This window comes from Ursus maritimus, unplaced genomic scaffold, assembly GCF_017311325.1.
Source record: "Ursus maritimus isolate PB19 unplaced genomic scaffold, ASM1731132v1 scaffold_8, whole genome shotgun sequence".
Taxonomy (NCBI): domain Eukaryota; kingdom Metazoa; phylum Chordata; class Mammalia; order Carnivora; family Ursidae; genus Ursus; species Ursus maritimus.
The window spans coordinates 44,277,879-44,301,280 of record NW_024426996.1 but is presented as its reverse complement, the minus strand read 5'-3'; the positions used below and the strand labels follow the sequence as shown (position 1 = coordinate 44,301,280).

The window sequence follows — 23,402 nt, the reverse complement described above, 5'->3', positions numbered from 1 at the left end:
ATATTATTTACAAATTTGCATAAAAGAAATACATCATTTGCAAGCCTTACCTCAGAGTGGCAACCAGCCACCCCAGTTTTACTAGATAACGTATTTTTCTACTTGATATTCCCCCAAATACATTGAATTGCAGTGTACTTTTTCTTTTTTAAGCTAATCAACTCATGTTAATCTGTTTCCTACATCTTTTTAAAATACTCACTGGATAAAGCTTGAAATATTTTATATTTTGCGACAATGCTCCTGAGACATTTTTAGGGAAGCCCCTTGATTATTCTAACTCACTGCAGTGTCATGGAAAGCAGAATTATAAATACAGTGATATTTCATATTCAGAACATCCACTACTAAGTAGGGAATGCTCGTGATTAGATATGCATATATTTATTGACTGTGTTGTTCAACTCCTTATTTTAGAAAGGGCCAATAACCCTCTTGATAAAAACTACCATGTGGCATTATTCCAAAGTCAAGGTTGCATGAGGTTTTCAGAAATTCTAAATGATACGTTTACAAGGACTAAAAATTTTTTGACATCTTTAAATAAGCTTTTTATTTTTGACCACCAGGCAGCATTTTGTGCCATTGTGATGGGAACCTAATGGCTAATGTGAAATAATGTTGTGTCATTTAAAAGGTTAATGGAAATGTAAATTGGAAACTTTAACATTGTGTAAATACAAATAAAACTGTTTTTGAGAGAAACACATCTGGGTTAGGGTGGCTTGCTTGAAAAATTCTTTTGGCTGTCCATCATCTCTGAATAATTATTTCATTCCCATGACTTTACCCAAGAAGACTCAACCTGAGGCCAATGCCTTTTTACAGAGGTGTGGGAAAGCAGGACTCATTAGGCTAAAGAGTAGCGGCCATTTCTATCCTGCCAGCAATGGAACACCTCTCTGGCAGCACCTCACCTAAAACTTGATTGAATCCAAAAATTAGCGAAACTTTCCAAACCAGTCTCTTGCTATTTTAATTCACAGCACCCCGTCCTAAATAGCTGGGGCTTTCAAAAGCAGGTGTTACTTATACACAGAAATTCACACCTTATGTTGCCTCCCCAAATGTGTTATGCTTAACTTACCAAATATGTTAGAAAATGTTCAATGTCTTATCCCTTATGCTTTTAAATCCCCACTAATCAATTTGCTGAATTGTCTATTTACCCTCCTACCAAACATGAGTTAGCTAATTCATATCCTGATTGGTATTACACAGTTCTTGTAAATAAAATAATCCCTTTGTCCCTCTTTACTTTCCAGCAGGCAGAACTTCTTTAATTGCAAAGAAACATAAATTACAATATATTAATGTTCTTTTGACATAAGCATTTGCTTTCTTACATAAGGGGATAACACTTTTGTGTACCGACCAGACCACTAGAGGAGCTAAATGGCAAGAATAAGTGTTTCTGGAAACCAATAGAAATCTTAAGGAAATAGGAAAGGTTTTAAAAATGCCAAGAAAAGAAAGGCGGACTCTTCACTTTTATAATTCCAGTTTCTATTTTGTATCAATATATGCCGCATTTTCTGACTGAAACTGCTGTTCTAATGAAACTTGAGATTTTTCTGTAGTTGCTTTTAACATTTGAAATCAAACTTTCATACAGGGTGTTTGTAATCTTTCTGTTAGGGATTTGATTAAAATATTCTAACCATTTCATTAATTCCCTTTTTACGTGCTTCAAGTATGTGACGTTATGACTTCACTCTCTCAAAAACTCTCTGTGGACAAAATCCATGAAGTCTGTAGACTGTGATTTCTACACATCAAAGAAGAAATAGATCTCTCTCTAAGCAGTGAATCAGCAAGTAAGAAACTGTGCAGTGTGCTCTGATTCCTGACCCTTTTACCTTTCATGGCCTTTTTTCTATTCTTATTCATTGAGTAATCATGTATTCTTGTAAAAGAAAAAATCAACTTACGTGCAATCAGGTATGGACACAAGAAATGCCTGTGCTCTCGATTTCAGGACTCACGGACACTCCAGCAGTCACGGACTGTGGTTCACTCAGTATTTTTGTTCATAGTGTGGCTTTGCTGTAAAGTAAGCTGCTGTTTTCTTTGCTCTGGTACTACAGGATTTTAACTGTTTCCGCAAATGACAGAAAGAAAACACATTTGAAGGCTGGTGTCAAAAACCACCAGTTATACTCACAAAAGCCGTTGTGCAGCTTCTGAAATGTAGTTTCTTGCTGTAAATACGTACAATTTATGTTAGCTTGTTTATTCCTAAAACTCAAATAAAACTTTTTTTTTTATTGAAAATGCCTACATATAAAAAAGCTTAGTTTGTACTATGTTCAAAAACATGCAAGATTTCAGGCATATCTTTTTATAATCCTTAAAAATGTTTATAATTCTGAATCTATCATTTCAGAGTCTTTATTGTAAATTTAATACAAAGCAAAATCCCTTTATTTGGAAGAAATTCTTTGCAGTATTATCTAACAACTGGGGGAAAAGTACCAGCACTTTTCCAGGAGCTTATTTCTGTACCACTTTGATTTTGGGGGAAAAAAAAATTCTTTAAGATTACACGCCTTACAAACATTTGGACATACGGAGTGTTTATATATCAGGAAAAAAGAAGAAATTAAGTCTCCTTGTATTCAAAATGATGCCTAAAGTGGACTTTAATAGCATCCATTTGTGAGGTGCATTATGTCAAATTTCTTTTAAAATCTCCACTGTAAATATGAATATTTGAGTTGAGCTATTTGTCAGTCTTTCCTACTTGGTCCTCCAAACTCATTGTCTCCTCTCAGAAATAACATGTTGACAATAAAAAAATGAACAGACTAAAGTTGTGAAGTTCATATATCCATTCACTGGTGGTTAGCAGAATAGCTTTTCAATGAAAGTCTAAATTCCAACCTAAAGACAACTTTAACATCCATCCAGCAAAGTACCTGGGAATCAGCACTTCATCAGCAGAGCCTTAGCCTTGAAGAGCTACCAAGGATTTTAGAGACGTCCTACAATGGCTACTATGTCCAGGACACTATGTTATGCAATGGAAGAAATAAAAGGCCATCCAGTTTTTTCTAGAAAAACAACATATGTGTTGCATGTTTAAGATTTACTGTAAGAATTATAGATAATATGAAGCTAACACAAGATTGTGATGTAAGTACTATCAGCCAAGGATATGGAGAAAATGGAAACCCTGTGCACTGTTGGTGAGAATCTAAAATGGTGTAGTCACTATGGAAAACTGTATAGAGGTTCCTCAAAAAATTAAAAATAGAACTACCATATGATCCAGCAATCCCACTTCCAGGTATTTATCCAAAAAAAACTGAAAACAGGATCTTGAAGAGATATTTGCACTCCTGTGCCCACTGCAGCATTAGTCACAATGGCCAAGAGGTGAAAACAATCTGAATGTCCATTTGTGGATTAATGGACAAAGAAAATGTGGTATATACATAAAATGGAATATTATTCAGCCCCCCTCAAAAAGGAAATTCTGTCATATGTTAAAACATGGATGACCCTTGAGGACATTATGGTAAGTAAAATACACTAGTTACTGAAGGACAGATACTGCCTGATTCCACTTACATGAAGTACCTGAGTAGTGAGACTCTTGAAGAAGAAATCACAATAGTGACTGCCAGGGGCTGGAGGACGGGGAAATGGGGAGTTACCGTTCAATGGGTAGGGCTTCACTGATAAAAGATGAAAAATTTCTAGAGATCTACCATACAACCATGTGCAGTGAGTTAACATTACTGTGCTACACACTTAAAAATTTGTTCAGAGATTTCACGTTATGTGTTTGTTGCCACAAGTAGGAAAGAAAGAAAGAAAGAGAGAGAGAGAGAGAGAGGAAGGAAGGAAGGAAGGAAGGGAGGGAGGGAGGGAGGGAGGGAGGAAGGGAAAGACAAAGTGGTATAGCCACTTTGAAAAATGGGTCGTTTCTTACAAAGTTAAACTTGTCGTACAATATGATCCAGCAATCACACTCCTGGGCATTACCAATTTCCTTCAATAGGTGAATGGATAAACAAACTAGCACATCTATTCAATGAAATATTATGCGAGGATAAAAAACTGAGTTATCAAGCCACGAAAAGACATGGACGAACCCTAAATGCATACTGCTAAGTGAAAGAACCCGGTCTGAAAAGACTGCACACTCTGTGATCCTAATTATATGACAGTCTGGAAAAGACAAAACTATACAGACATTAAGAAAACTCACTGATTGTGGGGTTCAGAGGAAGGTGGGGGGATGAATAGGTAAAGCACAAGGGATTTTTAGGGTATTGAAATATTCTGTAAAGTGGATTCATGACATTAGGCATTTGCCAAAACACAGAACTATTCAACACAGAGGGAAAATTAATGTATGCAAATTTAAAAACCATTTAGGAAGTCAAGCAATCCCAGCAAGGAATAGACCACAGCAAAAAATCTAACTTCATTACAAATGTATAAAACCACCTCACTGAAGGGGGAGGGCTGGGTACTGACCTAAGTACTCTGGAAATGAGTGAAGTCTGTAAGACTAGTGGCAAAAGAACTGCACATAATTCCTTCCAAGAAGATTAAATTGTTTCCCATGGATTAACAATTCAGATACTGCCATAAATATGTGTGTACACACACACACACACACACACACACACGGATAGTGGATGGTGAGAGTCAGGTTTCTTACTGCTGGACTGTAAATTTACAGATAAGGGTTAGCAGGTGGGGATGATCCACGTGGTAATGGACTAGAGTAGAAGATATCAAAATGAGCTCACGTGTAGCTTAATATACAGATAATTACATAAAGAAATATTTTTACATATGTATATATACACAGCTTAGTTTACATACATATATTTCTTTGTTCTGTCAATAAAATGAACCAGGGCTTCTTGGAGAAATGGCTGATTCTAGAACCAGGCAGGAAATAATAGACAAAATAAGCCCGGAGCACCTTGTATTGCCAGAAAGTTAAGGAAATAATATAAAAATTGGTAAATACCTACCTTCAGTGACAGAGCTATGCCAATGCAACAATGGAGCCAACCGAAAATGCTCCTAATGGCCAAACCTGGAGCAACTTGAGTAAGTAGTACTGGCTTATAACCAAAAGTATAAAATAAATATCCATGAGTCCGTATTATATAAATAAATGATTAAATAAATTAATAAATAGAAGAGACAAATCTGTGCAGATTCTCAAAAGGTTTACACAGGTACTCTGACCTCAGGAAGGGGGAGCACAACTTCCCATTCCTTAAATGTGGGCCACACATAGTGACTTCCCTCCAAAGAGTACAATATGGAAAAAGGAGAAATAAAGAGTAACTTTACAGTGAGAAACCAGACAGACTATTTCAGCCAGGTGAGCAAGGTCAATGTCAAATCATAAATCCTGCTAACAGTATGTACCCTCAGTATGATGTGATGTAAATGGCACTTTACCTCTGTGATTTTCCTCCCCCAAACCCATAATCCCAGCCTACGCATGAGAAAAACATTAAATTCCAATAGAGGGCCATCCTACAAAATACCTCATCCACACTCCTCAAAACTCTAAACACTATCAAAAACAAAGAAGTATGGGGAATTATTACAGCAAGAGAAGCTTAAGGACACATGACAACTAAATAATATGAAATCTTAGAACAGAAAAAGGACATTAGGTAAAACCTTAGGAAACCTGAATAAACTATGCAATTTAGTTAATAACAGTGTATTGACATTCTTTCATTAATTATAACAAATGTACCATCCTTACATGTTAATAATAGGGGTTAACAGGATGTGGGGCATATGGGATCTTTCTGTATTATCTGTTCAATCTTCATGTAAATCTAAAACTATTCTTTAAAAAGTCCATTTATAGAAGAAAAAAGAAAGCCACAGACTGGGAAGAAGCACTTACAAGGCATGTATGTGATAAAGACTTGTATCCAGGCTATGAAGAACTCCCAAACCTCAACATAAGAAAACAATCCAATTTAAAAATGGCAATGGATCTGAACAGACACTTCACCAAAGAAGATCTACAGATGGCAAATAGTACATGAGAAGACAGTGAACACCATCAGTCATTAGGGAATAAATATAATTAAAACCACAAGGAGATACCCCTACACACTGTTACAATAGCTGAAATGAAGATTGACCAAAGCACGTGTCAGCAAGCAGGTGGAGGCGGAACTCTCGGACTGGTATGGGATGTAGGATGGCAAAGTCACTTTGGAAACATTCCACTCCTCAGAGTGTTCGCTCCAAAGGAAGCGCACATCCATAGGAAGGTTCACAGGATTCTGTTACGTAGTAGCCATAAGAATTTTCAACAACCAAAATATTCTTTAACAGGTGGCTAAACAAATTATGGTAAAACTCCAGAACTGAATACTTCTCAACAAGAGAAAGAAATGAACTATTGCTATATGCAATAACACAGAGAAATTCGATACTGAAAAGGAAAGGTACGTACTATATGATTCCACGGATATTAAACTCTTGAAAAGTGTGAACAACTCTACGAGTGGCAGGAAGCAGACCAGGGGTTGGTGGGCTGGGGGGTGGTGCACAGGAGCAGGGATTCCAAAGGAATAGGAGGAATCTTTTGGGAGTGATTGCCATGCTCACAATCCTGATAGAGGTAATGCTTTCTTGGTGTATATATGTCAAAGCCTCCCAGACTGTACACTTTAAATATGTGAGGTTTACAGTATATCAGTTAGATTTCAATAAGGTGGTTAAAAATTCTAGTGGAGTGATAAATAAGGTGGTGAGAGAAAGAAAGAAAATGGAGGGTTGAAATTCAGAAGGACCTTTAATCAGTAGAGATCTTCCTCGACATATGATGGGTTTACATCCCAATAAATCCATCATATAGTGAAAATACTGTTAAGTCAACAATGCATTTAATATGCCTCACCTACTGAACACCATAGCTTAGCCTATCTAGCTTAAATGCTCAGAACACTCACACTAGCCTACAGTTGGGCAAAGTCATCTAACACAAAGCCTATTTTTTACTGCAGTGTTGAATACCTCATGTAATTTCCTGAATCCTGTACTGAAAGTGAAAAACAGCAGGCCGTACGGGTGAAGGATGGTCATCAGTGTATCAGTTGTTTACCCTCGTGACCGCATGGCCGCCTGGTAGCTGCGGGGCTGCCGCTGCCCAACATCAGAAAAGAGTGTCAGACTGTATATTGCTAGCCCGGGAAAAGATCAAAATTCAAAATGTGTAAAAAAAAGAAAATCAAAATTCAAACCTACTCAGTGCAGGCCGCTTTAGCGCCACAGTAAAGTCAAAAGATCTTAAGTCGAACCACTGTACACTGGGGATCACCGGTGGTATTTAAAATGCTACCTACAAACTGCTGCGGGTCCGCGACGTAAGGAACTCGCACAGGGAGTAAGTCAGCTACCTCCCTAAGCACGCTGTTTAGTTCAGCTGGTATTTTTTCCATAATCGACATTTCTCAGTGAGAAAAGCAATGTATCGATGAACACTCTAGCGTGAGCTCCTTGTCGAATCCCCGACCTATAACAAACAGTCCACAGACCACAGACTGGCATCAGTCTACAGACACATTTTGAGGGGCACGGCCTAGATCACACGCAGATATTTTCTTTAAGCTCTCTAAGCCTATCTTCATCTCTATGATGAGAATAGTAAGAACTATTCTGAACACCTCAAATACTAGTCTGATGCTCTAAAGAGCGATGAAGCTTGCAAACAGCAGGTGCCAATTACTCCTGCATCACTGCATCCTGTAGAAAGCCGTTTCAAATAAAGCAATACGGAAAAGTAAAATGACATTTTTTATTTGTTCAGAATGCTTGTTCTTAAAGTTAAATGAAATTAAAAATGGTTTGTTTTCCAGTGAAGTTAACACCCAACACTATTAACTGTAATATTAAAAGTCTGTAACAAAAATGGACCTATATTTAACCTTAGCTGATATCTGAATAGTTATATATACACTATACAATGACATCTGTTCTTTTTATCAAAGCACATCCTCCCGATCAGACACAGAAATGCAGAAGTAACAGTGTTACTTTCATTTTTTCCCCACTCGAATAAAGGATTTTAATCTCTAGAATTCATAAACTCAAAACCATTGACACAAATTTAATTATTTTTTCTTGTTCATATCTGAAGAGGAGCTTCTTTCTCTAAGAAATTTTACACTTTATAATCTTTCCTTTGAAATAGAAGAAAGATATGGAATCTCCTGAGTTATATATGCAGCTTATACATTCTTTAAAAGTTATTTTTTAAAAATATTACAAATGAATCAAATATATCCATAATACACATCCTTGCTATTCATATATTCCTTTAAGCAACATTCAAGTAGATTTGTGCTTTGTACGTTTACATTACTTTAGAGCCTATTTTTAGCTTTTAATAAAACTGTATATCTATAAAGATTTTTCAAATATTTAATAAATGAGGCAAAACAGCCATTATGAAAATATAAACTGCTATTATAGCTTTTTCATCTATCATTTTTTATGCATTTCCTGTCAACCGTGTCATTTCCTGTTCTTTAGGGAAGCGGATACATTTTTATCTCTGTAATCCCAGCCCTGCTGCTTTCTCAGCACAGCAAAACAGTCAGTACAGCGCAGGTGTTCTGAACACACAGCATTCACTCGGCCGCGTCTGGGGTAGCAGTAGAATCTGATATTGTTGGTGTGCACCACTTCCAGTTATTTCAACTGCAGGACCACCTTAAAACAGAAAATTGGGGGGGGGGTTGTGGAAATGAGGTTATTCCAGAATGATGTCCGTATCTGCTTAATGAAATGCTTTGAAATCTCTGAAGACCAGAGAACTGGTAACAAGCAAGTACAATGCACAGCAACTGATGACGGACGCCTGCCAGGATCCCTGGTTCACACTCAATTAACACTTACATGAAGCTCTACCACACACTCCCTCAGACACTTAGCCCCACCCAAAAGCAAGCCAGGCTCCCCGTGCGGCTACTAGGCTTGTGGACCGGTCATCATGGCACTAAAATGACTGTGTAACTGCAGAGTATGGACGGAAGCTGACTATACCAGGGTTTCAGAAAGACAGAGCCGGGGGACACCTGGGTGGCTCAGTCCATTAAGCGTCTGCCTTGGCTCAGGTCATGATCCTGGAGTCCTGGGATCAAGTCCTGCACCAGGTTCCCGGCTCAGTGGGGAGTCTGCTTCTCCCTCTCCCTCTGCCCCTCCCCCCTGCTCATGCTCTCTCTTTCTCTCTCTCTCAAAATAAATAAATAAATAAATCTTAAAAAAAAGAAAAAGGTAGAGCCTGGTGCCTGGGTGGCCCAGTCAGTTAAGCATCCAACTCCCGACCTCAGGTCTTGATCTCAGGGTCATGAATTCAGGCCCTGCATTGGGCTCCATGGTGGGCATGGAGCCTACTTAAAAAAAAAAAAAAAAGGTGGGGCCAAGAAGATTGGTCAGGAGCAAGAGAAGTTAAATATCTGACATTGATTACTGGAGAGCAAATCACTAGAGAAAATCCTGAGCAATCTTTTTTTTTTTAAATTCAAGATTTTATTTATTTATTTGACAGAGAGAGAGAGCACACAAGCAGGGGGAGTGACAGGCCAAGGGAGAGGGCGAAGCAGGCCCCCCGCTGAGCAGGAAGCCCACTGCAGGACTCGATCCCAGGACTCTGGGATCATGACCTGAGCCTAAGGCAGACGCCTAACAGACTGAGCCGCCCAGGCGCCCAATGCTGAGTAATCATGAAAGGAACACAGGTATACAGAGACAGTTATTTTTATTTCTTTCTGACAGCAGCAGTTTCTACTGTTTAAATATGATTTTTCTCATTAAACACTGAGAATGGTTCCTGTTATTTAGTCAATCCTTTGTATATGTAAAATTTTTAGTCAGTCATTAGTTTCATCTGATTTTGTCATAACTACAAGCCATATTTTGTCTCCTGTACTTAGAGGAGTATAAAAACAACTCTATTTGTGCAGTTAAAACTTTTTTTTTTAAAGATTTTATTTATTTATCTGACAGAGAGAGAGCACTAACAGGAGGAGTGGCAGAGGGAGAAGCAGCCTGCCACTGAGCAGGGAGCTCGATGTGGGGCTCGATCCCAGGACCCTGGGATCACGACCCGAGCCGAAGGCAGATGCTTAACCGACTGCACCACCCAGGCGCCCCTTATTTGTGCAGTTAAACAAGACACTCTTTTCTTTAAAATCATAACTACTCATAATAATCATAAAAACACTTTAGAATCAACTAATTTCATAGCCCCAAGGTAAAAATTTTATTTTTTTAAGTAAAAATTTTATTTTTATCATTAATGAGCACTGAGGCAAAAAAAAAAATCTAGCTGCTAGAACAACAGTATTATTCTATCAAAAATAACTACTTGGGGCGCCTGGGTGGCACAGCGGTTAAGCGTCTGCCTTCGGCTTAGGGCATGATCCCAGAGTTATGGGATCGAGCCCCATATTGGGCTTCTCTGCTAGGAGCCTGCTTCTTCCTCTCCCACTCCCCCTGCTTGTGTTCCCTCTCTCGCTGGCTGTCTCTCTCTGTCAAATAAATAAATGAAATCTTTAAAAAAAAAAAAAAAGTAACTACTTGATAAATTATGCTCAAAACTAAGTAGTTAAAATTACAAGTTATAATTAAATATCTAAAACTAGAGATGCAGAACATATCAACAAGGTATGTTCTGTGCTTAACATAAAATATCAGGAATAAAAGAAATATGAAAAGTCAATTTTAAGTTTTTCTCCTATTGTTCTAAGGATATCAATCAAAACGTAAACATTTTAAACACACAACAAAATTAAAACAAATACCTTATTAGCTGCTTCCAAGGAATTTATTAGATTCTGCAGCTCTTCTTTACTCATTTCAACAGAATATGGTTTGACTTCACCATTTTCTTTTATGTCTAGATGAAGGTTTAAAAGTGGCATTTGTAAAGTAGCAATCTTGTCACTAGACAGTGCAAGCTGTTTAAAATGAGGAAAACAGTAATTAATGAGTAGTAAAAAAGACTACATTAAATATGCATCAGAGCGTATTAACAATACATTTTAAGAAAAGAATACTCCTGTTTGCTGTCAAGTACAGGAAAAGGTGGAAGAAATACACCCATGCCAAACCAACATGTATAGGAAGAACGGACAGAGAAAGGAGGATGACAGAGAGGAAGACAACTTGGGAAAAAAGGACAACCAGTCCAAAGTTTGTGGCAGAAGCAGAAATCCAGGGCAGAGTTATGGCTGGGAAGGGAAGTTGAATGGGTCCAATGCATCACGAAACCGAGAATTCTTAAAGCTTAAAGAAGTGTGAGGATACCAAGAGGAAGAAAGTCCATGTACAAAGATAAAACTAAAAACACTGGTAAACCCTGTGCAATGAAGATGCTTCGTTCACAATCAGCTAACTTTCTACTAAATTATTGATAAACACGTTATCAAGATACCACTATCAATTAGAGCCACTCAGCAAAATCATTCAACATTTACTCCACTTCCTATTTTCTATCTAAAGAGAATCCTAGAGGAAACAAAAGAACCAAATATTTAGGATACAAATAGTTTTTGAAACAAGCACCATAGCTTCATTGGCAGATGGCAAAGGGAAAATCAAGTCTCCTGGTATCTGAGCTAAAAAAACTCCACCATACCTCAATCTTCAAAGTGCTACTACTTGCAAAAATTTACTTGTATCATTCATTACTTGTACAATGACTGGTAAGGAACTATCTCCCTAACAAACATCCTCGGACTGCAGAATGGAATCCTCACATACCTCCTTCATTCTCTCTTCAAAAACCAGGGCTCATAACAGCTGAGAGGAGTCCATTAAAGATGGACTCCTTTACGGATAATTCTCCTCCTCAGTGTGTCCAGTAAGCGCTTTCTCAGTCTATGCTTGAATACGACCCATGATGAACGAGCTACTTCAAGAAGAGTTTATTGAATAATCTTCAGATACTGACAGGTGTAAAAAAGCTCTCCTCAGGTTGAACGTGAACTCATCTTATCGCAAACCATATACCTTAGACTTTAGCCTTTGTCCTAGCCTCTGAAGCCACGAGCACATATCAATTCCCTCATCCATACAGATGACTTTTAGTCCTTTAAAGGTAACTATAATTTTTGTACTAAAGTTTTTCTTTTCTGGATACGTGGTCTCAAGTGTTTCAAAAAACCTTCATGTACCACGACTTTAAGTTCCTGTTCATTCTCTTTTGGTTTGGCTCCAATTTGTTGCAGTGTCTCTTACATTTGGCAGCCAAAAGTAAAAGTATTACTAAACTAAATTAACTAAGAAGATCTAATGAATGAGAACAGAATTAGAACTACCCATTGCTTGAAACACTGCATTTCTACCAACAAAACAAGACCGAATCATCACACTGCTGACTGAGGCCACATCTGGCAAATCAAAACAACTGAATATTTTTCATACAAATTACTTTTGGCTTATCTCTCATATCTTTTATATTAAATTGCCTTTATTTAAAGAATTCTCTACCTAGGTTATCTCTGCTCAGTTTATTTTGCTTCATTTGATCCATCACTGTAATCTGCTGTAAAACAATTTTAAACTTTAATTCTATTATATTAATATTTACCATATCTCAGATTTGATGAGCATAATATTCATGAAAGAATATTTGTTGAAGAAGTTTGGGCCAAAACCAGAATCACAGAGAACTCCCTCCTAGCTAACACAAATTTTGGTTATTTATCTAGCTATGACCCAAGTAACTATGTGATCTGTCCACATCTTTCTCCACTTTATCCACAAGGACAATATGAGGCACTTATCGTGCTGAAATGAAGAAACACAATGTGTTTCAATACAACCTCCTCATCTAGGTTCAGGTGCCCTGTACGGCACAGAAAGTTGGATTGCTATTGTTCTTTATGAACCTACTGCTCATGAGTCTCTTTTCAAAGTGTTTTTCAAGTGCTCTTTTTAATAGCACGTTATAGATTTCGCCCCTGAAGGCAAAATTGCATTTACCAATCTCAGAAAGCTTATGAAGTCTGGAAATCCAAAAATATATGTTGAATACATACTACTCCACTACTTAAGATATTTAATGATTCACAGCTCTAGTTTATTAAATTTATTATCAATGTAATGTTTTTACATATTATATGGATCTTTGTACTGTACTAAATATAAAAATGCAATTTTTGACAATGTATTCTTAAAATAACAAATTTTACATGCATAATATGAAAAAGAATATTTCATTTCAAAAAATGAGATAAAAAACATACATGCCCATAAGTAGATTCTCACCTTTAACTGCCAATCAAAATCCTGTAGCTGTGCAGAAGAAATATCAACTATTTCTTCTAACAGAGCCTGCTTGATTTCATCTTTCCTACTTTTCAAGCATTTCATGATAGCTTGTTGGTGAAATGAAGTCAACTGATTTAACTGCTGAAATATCTATGAAAATAAAAATAAACAGAAAATAAGTGAAAGGGTCTTTCTGTTTAAAATGTAAACACATAGCTCCACTTCTCTTTCACAAAACCTTTTAAATGACAGTTAAAAAAAAATCTGTCTCTATGAAAAGAATAAAATGAGAATGCATAACTAACAAACAAGAGATTTTAACAAATTATTGCAAAACAGAAATGAACTGATGAAGTAGCATGGAAGCAAAGACCACTAAAACTGGTATAGCTATTTTAATATCAGACAATGTAGTCTTTAAGGCAAGAAGTATTATGAGAAATAAAAAACGGCCCAAGGGCCATTCAATAGAAAGAATAATCATAAATTTCTATGCACCTAATAACACAGCTTCAAAATATGTATAGCAACACAACTTGGCAGAACTAAACGGAGAAATGGATAAATCTACTTTCATAATTAGAATGTTAACACATCTCCCAGTAACTTACAGAAAAAGACAAAAAAATCAGTAAAGATAAAGAACTGAAAAACACTATCTTCCTTAAACCTAACTTAAACATAGAACATTATGTTCATCAACTACAAAATAGATATTATTTTCAAAAATATATGGAACATTCACCAAAATGAACCATATGATGAGCCATGTAGCAAATCACAACAGATTTCAAAGGACTGCAATCAAACTATTTATATTTTTTTACCATGGTGTAGTTAAATCATAACTGATAAAAAGATTCCAAATATGTGAAAATTATACAACATGGTAACATAGTACTATGAAAGAAATAAAATCAATCTTCATAAACTCTTCCAGAGAATAAGAGAAAAAATACTTCCTAATTCATTTTATTAGACCAGAATAAAACTTGACATGCTGACAAGGACATTATAGAAAAGAAAAACTATGGCCCAATATCACTGAAAAACATGCAAAAATCGTAAATAAAATACTAACAAATCAAATTAAGAGATACATAAAAAGATAATACATCATGACCAAGTGGCATTTATTTTGGCAATACAAAAGTTAGTTAAGCATTTAAAAATCCAATGAAAGATGCCACATCAACAAAATAAAGGAGGAAAAAATAACAAATTTAGGGAAAGAGCATTTAAATAAAATTCAATACCCATTAATGATAACAATTCTTAGCAAAGTAGGAACTGTAAGAAACTTCTTTAATCTGAAAGTTGATATCTAGAAAATCATACAGCTAAGACAATGATAAAACAGTGAATACATTCTCCCTAAGGTCAAGAATAAAACACTGCTTTTTTTCAACACTGTTTTACAGGTGTAAGCCAGTGCAATAAGGTAAGAAAAAAAAGTATCAATTTTTAAAAAGAAAATAACTGTATACCAAAAAAATCCAAAAAAAAACCCAAACCAAAAACGTTTTATAAGCCATTAAAATAATAAAACTTTTAAAGACTGTTAACATGGGGTAAAGATATAAAAATTGCAGTATTTCTACATATTAGCAATAAATAATTGGAGAACAAAATTTTAAAATATCAAAAATATCAACTACTTAGAAATAAATCTAACAAAATATTTGCAAGACCTCTATACTAAAAACTACAAAATATTAGAGAAATTGATGCAATCCAAATAAATGGAATGTTATACCATGTTCATGGATTGGGAAGATTAATATTAAGCTGTAAATTCTTGCCACAATGATCTAAAGACTCAGTGCAGTCCCCATGCTATGAACTTAATTATGTCACCCCAAAATTCCTATGTTGAAATCCTTACCTTCATTGTGATGATATTTAAAGAGGGTGGGTCTTTGAGAGATAATTAAGTTAATAGGTCATAAGGGTGAGGGCCCTCATGATAGGATTAGTGCCCTTATAAAAAGAGACACAAGAGAGCATGCTTCTGTCCCTCTCCCCTTACCAATGAGAAAAACACAAAAAGAAGGTAGTCTGAAGCCAGGAAAAGGGCCCTCAACAGGGAATCAAATCAACCAGCACCTTTGTCTTGGACTCACCAGCCTCTAGTATTATGAAAAATAAATTCTTGTTGTTTAAGCTACCCCGTCTATGGTATTTTGGTATGTCAGCCCAGCAGGGTTTTTGGTTGAAATTGACAAGCTGATTTTAAAATGTACATGAAAATACAGAGGACCCAGGATACCCAAAACAATCTTGGAGAAGCATGAAGTTGAGGGTCTTCTGCTACCAGATATCAAGACTTTATGTAACATGGCCGTAATTCTACACTAATTAAGATAGTGTAGTACTGAGAAATACAGACAAATTAATGGAGCAGAATAAAGAGTCCAGATACAGGGACGCCCGGGTGTCTCAGTTGGTTAAACGTATGCCTTCGGCCAGGTCATGATCCCAGGGTCCTGGGATCAAGCCCCACATTGGGCTCCCTGCTTAGCGGGAGCCTGTTTCTCCCTCTCCTGCTCCCCCGTCTGTGGGCATGCTCTCTATGTCAAATAAATAAAAATCTTAAAAAAAAAAAAAAAAGTCCAAACACAGACCCATACATATATAGCTACCTGATTTACAACAAGGGCTACACAGAAATTCTGTGGGAGTGAGGACTGTCATTTCAATAAACGGTACTGGGTCAACTGGCTATTGATGTGAAAAAATGTGAACTGGACCCTTACTCCACAAATACTAATTGAAAATGCATCAGCAACATAAATGTGAGAGCTTCTACAAGAAAACTAACAAAACATCTTCATGATTTTGGCACAAATATTTCTTAAACAGGACCTTACTAGCACTAACCACCAAAAGAAATATTGACAAAGCTGGACTTGATTAAAATTCAGAACTTCTGTTCACAAAAAGACCAGTAAGAGTGAAAAGGCTAGCCACATAATGGGAGAAGATATTTAAAATACATGTATCTAACAAAGACCTCCCACCCAGAATATCATCCAAATCAAAATGAACATATATAACTACACTTTTTTAAAAAGTAAGCAACCTATACAAACATGGCAAAATAATTTTTGACCAAGGTACAAAAGCAATTCAATGGAAGGATATTCCTATAATTTCACATTAAGATGTCTGTCCAAGAAAAGCTGGCCAATATGCGTACAAGGAGACATGTACAAAATGTCTGTAGAAGTACTCTATACATAATAATTAAAGAGGCAATGATCTAATAGTTCATCAGGAAGGGACCAGAAAAATAAGTCCTGCTAATTCCTATCATCAAATACTACAAGAGGTTGAAATACATGAACCAGATCTACATTTACCAAAACTGGTAAGTCTAAAACACAACATTCCATTAAAAAATTACAAATGGATACCTGTTATCATTTACAAGTTACACATTTATACAACTCAAATAATTATATCTATTGCTTACAATGCAAATATTCCTGAATACAAAACATGTATGCCAACTTCACAAGTGGTGATCTCTTAGGGAAGGGTGGCATGCCCACGTGGTATTTAGGTATATCTGTAATGCTTTGTCTCTAAAACAAACACACAAACTTGTAATGCATAAAGATGTTAACAACTGTTTAATTGTGATAATGAGAGTGTAGGTGTAAGTTATATAACTTTTGGTTTTCTTCTACATGATTTAAATGTGTCATAATTTTAAAAACATGAAACAAAACTATAAAAAATAACTTCCACAGTCAGATTTGCCTACTGACAATTTATGAGGTTTTGTTGTAATATAATATATACTTACTGGGGGCGCCTGGGTGGCTCAGTCAGTTAAGCGTCTGCCTGCAGCTCAGGTCATGATCCCAGGGTCCTGGGATCCAGTCGAAATCAGGCTCCCTGCTCAACTGAGAGTCTGCTTCTTCCTCTCCCTCTGCCCTTTCCTCCCCAACCCCACCCCACTCCTGATCTCTCATGTTCTCTCTCTCTCTCAAAAAAATGAATAAAATCTTTTAAAAAATGTATATATATATATATACTTACTGATGACAGCTCTTGTATAATATAGTGACCTACAGACCAACTTAAGAAAAACCTGAAAACTATTTATTATTTATTATAAGGTATAGAAATTTGAAGTTAAGTTACCTCTTCATCAGATAAATTTTTACCAACTACAGCTTTGAAAAATTTGGTAATATCTTCTAGAACGTTCTTCCATTCTGTTGAATCCCAAACACTGTGATAATCCTGGTGGAGAGGATAAGCTCGGCCACAAATGCCATCAATTATTTTGTGAAGAAGCTAGAGAGAAAAGGAAATAAATGAATTATAACTTATAAAAAAGATTTATCTTCCTTGTAGGAAACAAGTATTGCTGGGAGAAGCTTATGTTATCTGCAAAAGCAGCTGAGGTTGAAATCTAACTACTTTTAACATTATTCTCATTATTTAAAAATAAAAGCTCCAATAAAAATACCAGACTTCTTATAATTTTGTCCCCCTTCAGAAGCTAAAATAATTTCATATATACACTGTTGTTTCCCCAATATTCGTGAAAGGAAGATGGTGAATAGAAAGGCTTCACCTTGGTATTACTTAGACAGTGTATTTATCCCAATAATCTAAAAAAAGTATGACTTTTAGACTAAAGTTTTTTACCATAGATCTATAAACTTCATTTCCCTCTACCTCCATTTTCACAGCATTCACACTCACTTCTCTTGGTCCAGTCCAAGAAAGCGGTCACTACCTTTCTTTTCCTTTTTTACTTTCCTTTATCTCTACCCTATCTTAGCATCAGCAACGGAAATCCTAACACATATATAACTGAACATAGTGATTAACACTGAATTTTGGAATAAAACTGTCTAATTTGAATCCTAGTTCCGCCACTTACCTAGTTTTATCAAGTTATTTAAATGTTCTGTGCCTGTTTCCTCATGTATAAAGTGAGGATATCATCTACCCCCATAATGTTGTTGTAAGGACTGAAGGAGTACATGCAAATCACTCAGCACATTCCTGGCACGCTATAAAACACCTAAACATTGCTAGCCATTGTTATGATTCTTCTTATTAGTATTATTATCACTATTACCACCACTACCACCATCACTACTACTACTGGTATTATGTTCCATGTCTAACAGACATTAACTGAGTGTCTACTATGCCAGCCCTATTCTAGATAAATGATTAATATGGTTTTCTTTCCCAGGGGATATTTGTGTCTTGTAAAAAGAATATTTGAACCCAAATAATTTGGAAATGCATTTAAGCAACAAGTCTTCCAACTCTTTTTTCCCCTGGACCATATTCTACCCCATTTTAAGCAATATAACTCTTTCTCTATAACACCACACATATCAGAATAGAAATGAGCAACTGGTAACCCTGCTTCCAAATGATGGCTAATGCACTATATGAACAGACCTTTTATTTACCAAAGTCAACAAACATTCTCAATTTGAAATTCATTCAAAATCCTGTACACATATCCCGTGTTACCCAAACTACCTCCATGCTGAAGCAAAACCCAGAACTCAAACTAAAAAATAGAAGTGCCATCTTTTGGAATATAAATGTTTTTATTCATTCATTTATTTATTCATTCATTTATAAATGTTTGTATTCATACATACAAATACATAATGAGCACTTTATTCCAATTGTTAAACAAGTTAATGGAAATACAAAGCAAAAATAACCATAATAACTACCATTTATGGAGCCCTGAGTACCAAGCACTGTGCCGCATGAAGTAAGTATTGTTATTATCCCCATTTTACAAATGAGAAACTGAGGATAAACAAGATCAAGGTTCTACCATATCAGAGCTTTAGCACATTAGAGAAAGACAAACATATAAATACATAAACGCAATTGAGACTGACTGGAGCTATACTAAAAGTTTACAGAAGATACAAAGGAGCAGAGAGGAAGCAGGGAAAAGGCTTTTAAAAGGTTGAGTAGCGGGCCATTCAAATAGAAGAGAAGGGCATTTCTAGTCACAAGCAACAGCATATGCAGAGAATGGAAGTGTAAAATCACTTGTTCAATTTGAAAAAAGACAGGATACAAGGCTGGAGAGGTGAGTGGAGGCCAAATCATAAAGGGCCCTGTTTACACTGTCCAGGCTCTTTAATTGCTTCCACAGCTAAGCAACCTATTCGCATATTTGCATTATTTTCCCATAAATTTGCCAACAAGTTGGGAGATGAAAGAAAGGGAAAAGACAGATGGTGAGATCAAAGGCCTCCTGCCTTCAGTTTACCAGGAAGAAATCGGGGGGCCTAAATAACTGAGGACACTCAAAATGGAGGCAATACAGAGGTAAAAGAGACGTGAAAAGGAGAAGAAACCAAGGATGATACGCAGATTTAAGGTTGAGTGGCTGGGTAAATGGCGCTGCCCCAAACCAAAGATAAAGCTACAACCACAGGAAGAGTAGTTCTGGGGGGGAAAACGAGGAGCTCAGCCAACGACACACTGCATTTGAGATACCGGGGGTGGGTCTAAGCAGAAGCCTGACACTCCGAGATCTTTGGCTGGATGCTGAGATCTAGGTGTCATCAACCTACAGGGTGGGAAAGGCTACGGGCCTTATCTAAGAAGCAGGCAGAATGAAGACAGAGGCAGAAGGCTAACACAAAGACTCACAGTCAACAGATCTGAACACGTGTTCTACCTTTGCCACTTATTAGTTTGACAACCTCAGGCACATAACTCAAACTCTCTGCTGACATTTCGGTTTCCGCACTCCTAAAATCACAGAAAAGAGTTAAGACAGGGTTTTGTTTTGTTTTTTTTTGATCCTGGTAAGAGTTAAGTAAGTTTAATCTCCCCACACTTTCCCATTGTAAATGGAATAGAGGAAAAAAGAAGACCTACATGTGGGGCTTATAAAAGCTGCCCGCCACATACCCCTCTATCACATTATGTAGGTGAAACCCCCACTCCCACCCTTCACCCATTTGTGAATGGAACAGAATTGGGACTTACTCAGAGGTGCCTCTCACTGACACTGAAGGCCATCCCACCAAAGCTTGGCATCCAGATAAGCGCCCCCATGGTTAAGCAGATTTTAGTACGCATTAATTCCTTCCCTCAGCCAACACTGATTAAGAACCCACCCCGACCCAGACACAACTCTCAAGATCTAAAGATATAAAACAAAGTATCTACTCTGAAGGAGTTCAGAATAAGAGAAACCAGAGGCAAGCCAATCAGTCAAGAAGTTGTATAATGAGACCTGAATTGCTGTGGGACAGAGGAGAAGGAGTAAATATATTTATGTACTAATTACAATAGAATGAATTAGTAGGCTGACTTCTGAGGACAAACAGAACCACAGATCCCAGAGCTAATGCTGAAGCTCAATTTTATATCTATTGCTTCCCTTTAGGGACAGGCAAATTTCCTTCAGGTCCTTCCTTCTTTTCAAGGGGGAAAAAACCCACTTCTCAGTCAGATTTTCCTCTACAGCATCCACTGGGTTTTCTCTTCCTTTCACAATTCTGTCAAGATACTTATTAGATGTAATCACTCTCTCCACATTTGATTTTTCAAACTCAAAACAGCCAGTGCCTTTGGTATTGAGGCTAAACACACAAGCATGGCATATAAAGACGAGCTACCGGACTTCCCACTCACCTGTCTAGCCTTAGTCTCCCTGCTCTGCTCACTCCGAATTTCAGTCTCTAAGAATTAGGGCAGGTCCTCAAACCTGCCAAGGCTGTTAAGCCTTGTAGCTAAGCCTTGTGGCTGCCACTCCCCTGCCTAAGACACTCTCTCCCTTCTAGCCCGTCTGGTTCCTACTCATCCTTCAGAACTCAAGCTAGAAATTTAGATGTTCCTTTTATACAAAACCTCTCCTTGCCCCCTCAAATCTGGGGTGCTACCTGTCCCACAAGCTCATTAATTCAGTTTGGTTTCCTTATTAGATAGCAAGCTCCACAGGGGCACAGGCTGTATTTCATTCACCATTTCACCTAATACCATACGGGCACTCAGCACAAGACAGACTTCAGTGCAAAGCTGGAGGGACGAAATGAACAAGGCTGCTTTCCCCAGATCCTCACACCTCCTTCTCAGGCTCAGGGTGTCAATGTATATGTCACCTCTTGGGGGAAAGGCTACCTTACACCACGCCACCTAAAGTAAGTCGCCCATTTATTGGTGGCCCTTACCAATTTTTTTTTCTGTCGCCCTCAAGGGGGCAGGGTATGCTTCTCTAGGTAAGCAGCGTGTCCCTAGCACTGTGCCTGGTGCACAGGGAGCATTCTGAAGGCGTGTCGTGTATGAATGAATGAAATGAGAGACTGCAAACCACTGGTTCCACGTTGTAAGATTTCAAATACTATGCTGGTGCCTTCGCTCTCCAGCCCAGAGTCACTGGGTCGCGGGACGCGGGCCGCGCTTGGGAGCTGACGGGCCGTCCCCACCCGGGTCCGACCATGACCGGTCCTAAGTCAGCTCGAAAAGCCCCTCGAGGGGCACCTCCAAGCAGGGGCGCGGAAGTGGCGCCAAAAGCCTCAGCCTCCTCAGCTCTCCAGGGGAAGAAGTGGGCCGGACACCCGACATCACGCCCATTCCCCGTCCCTGCCCTGGGCAGCCTGGGTGAGCCCAGCGAAGACGTCTCGATCAGACCGGGCCGGACCTGCAGGCCGGGCCTCCCCAGAGCCCCGCCTGCCACGCCGCCTGCGCTCTCCTCACCTGCGGGCCCAGCTCGGCTGGAAGCTTCTGCAGCTGCCACAAGGGCGTCCCCTCTTCCGGCTCCATCCCAGTACCAAGGAGGAACCTCGGTCACATGACAAGGCCCGGTCGCGCCTCTAGAGCGCGACTCACCCACGTGACTCTCGGGTGGGGCGAGGGCTTGGCGTGGAGCCGCTGGAGCCCTTGTGCGCGTGCGCAGAGGCACAGCCAACGCTTTCCCTTAACTAAGGAAAATCCCTCTTCCGCCAGGAGTAACGTTGCCTAACACCCTTATTGGGTTGAACGCCAATCTGCAAATCCTCAAAGCAGTTTGCAATTTTGTTCAGAGTTCTATCGAACTTTCTCTGCACTCCGCCGAAAACCAACTAATAAGAGTAACTGTATTGTGATTTCAGGGCCATTGGCCCTGAGTTTTGGCATATGTCTCCTACAAAAGTATTCTGATTTGGAACGTTAAGGGTTCACCTGTGTCCAATATTCCTTATATAGATTATCTTAAAAAGAAAGTGTTATTTTCATGCCCATTTCCAAATAACAAGATCAGAGAAGTCACAAGGACTGTCAGATTTAGCAAATAAAAAGATGGAGTGCCCAGTTAAATCTTGACATTTCAGATAAACAACAAAGAGTATTTTCTTATATGTGTGCCCCCTAAATATTTCATGGGGCATAATTATACCAAAAAAAAATTATGCTTCGTTTATCTGTAAGTCAAACTCAAGGGGCATTTTGTTTTTATGCCAACCCTCAAGACAGCTAAGAGGCACAGCCTAAAGTTAAAGTCAGACTCCACAGCCACGCTGTTAACACTGAACTAACGAAAAAGCCAAACAGCCTTTCTGTGATTTCTCTCCGCATTATAGCTGTTACTTTAATCAAGTGCTGGAGAATTTAGTGGGATAAGATAGTTCTGCTATCCAGAAATGCACAATATGTAGGAAACAGAAACAAAAATTACAGTCTAATATAAATTTAATAATAAAAGTGGCGAAAACTGATGAAGCATACCACAGAGGCGAAAGTAAGTATGTTAGTCTGTGGGCTATGCAAAGAAATACTGTTTATTAGTGACATCCTTCAATGTTTAGCTCAAATATCCTTTCTGTACTCTGTGCCCCATCCCTTGGAGGTGAAAGCAATTTTTTCCTCCTCTGAATTTTCATGACCGTCCCTTACTTAAAATATTTACCATTTTCTAGTTCTTAATATAGATAGTTATGTAAAACAATCATTGCCTGAACTAAAACATAATTATCTTAAGACACTTTGACTTTGTGCATAGGAGCCCCTCAAGTAATAGTTACTAAACAAGGAATCTGGAAACTTCCTAGCTAATCTATGTCTGTTAGTAAGTCTACTGAGGATAGAGTCTGTTTTCTAAGAAAAAGCTAGAT

The 23,402-nt window shown here is 37.9% G+C and overlaps 1 protein-coding gene across 1 annotated transcript; it reads right to left on the bottom strand.

The window, feature by feature from the left end:
• Window positions 1-7,790: 7,790 nt before the first annotated feature.
• On the bottom strand, window positions 7,791-22,123 carry COMMD8 (COMM domain containing 8). The gene is made up of 5 exons (XM_008701448.2): window positions 22,009-22,123; window positions 17,440-17,595; window positions 13,285-13,437; window positions 10,815-10,970; window positions 7,791-8,721 (listed from the first exon to the last, which is right to left on the bottom strand). The coding sequence occupies exons 1-5, from the start codon at window positions 22,072-22,074 to the stop codon at window positions 8,701-8,703; spliced, it is 552 nt and encodes a 183-aa protein (XP_008699670.2). The 5' UTR covers window positions 22,075-22,123; the 3' UTR covers window positions 7,791-8,700.
• Window positions 22,124-23,402: the final 1,279 nt, after the last annotated feature.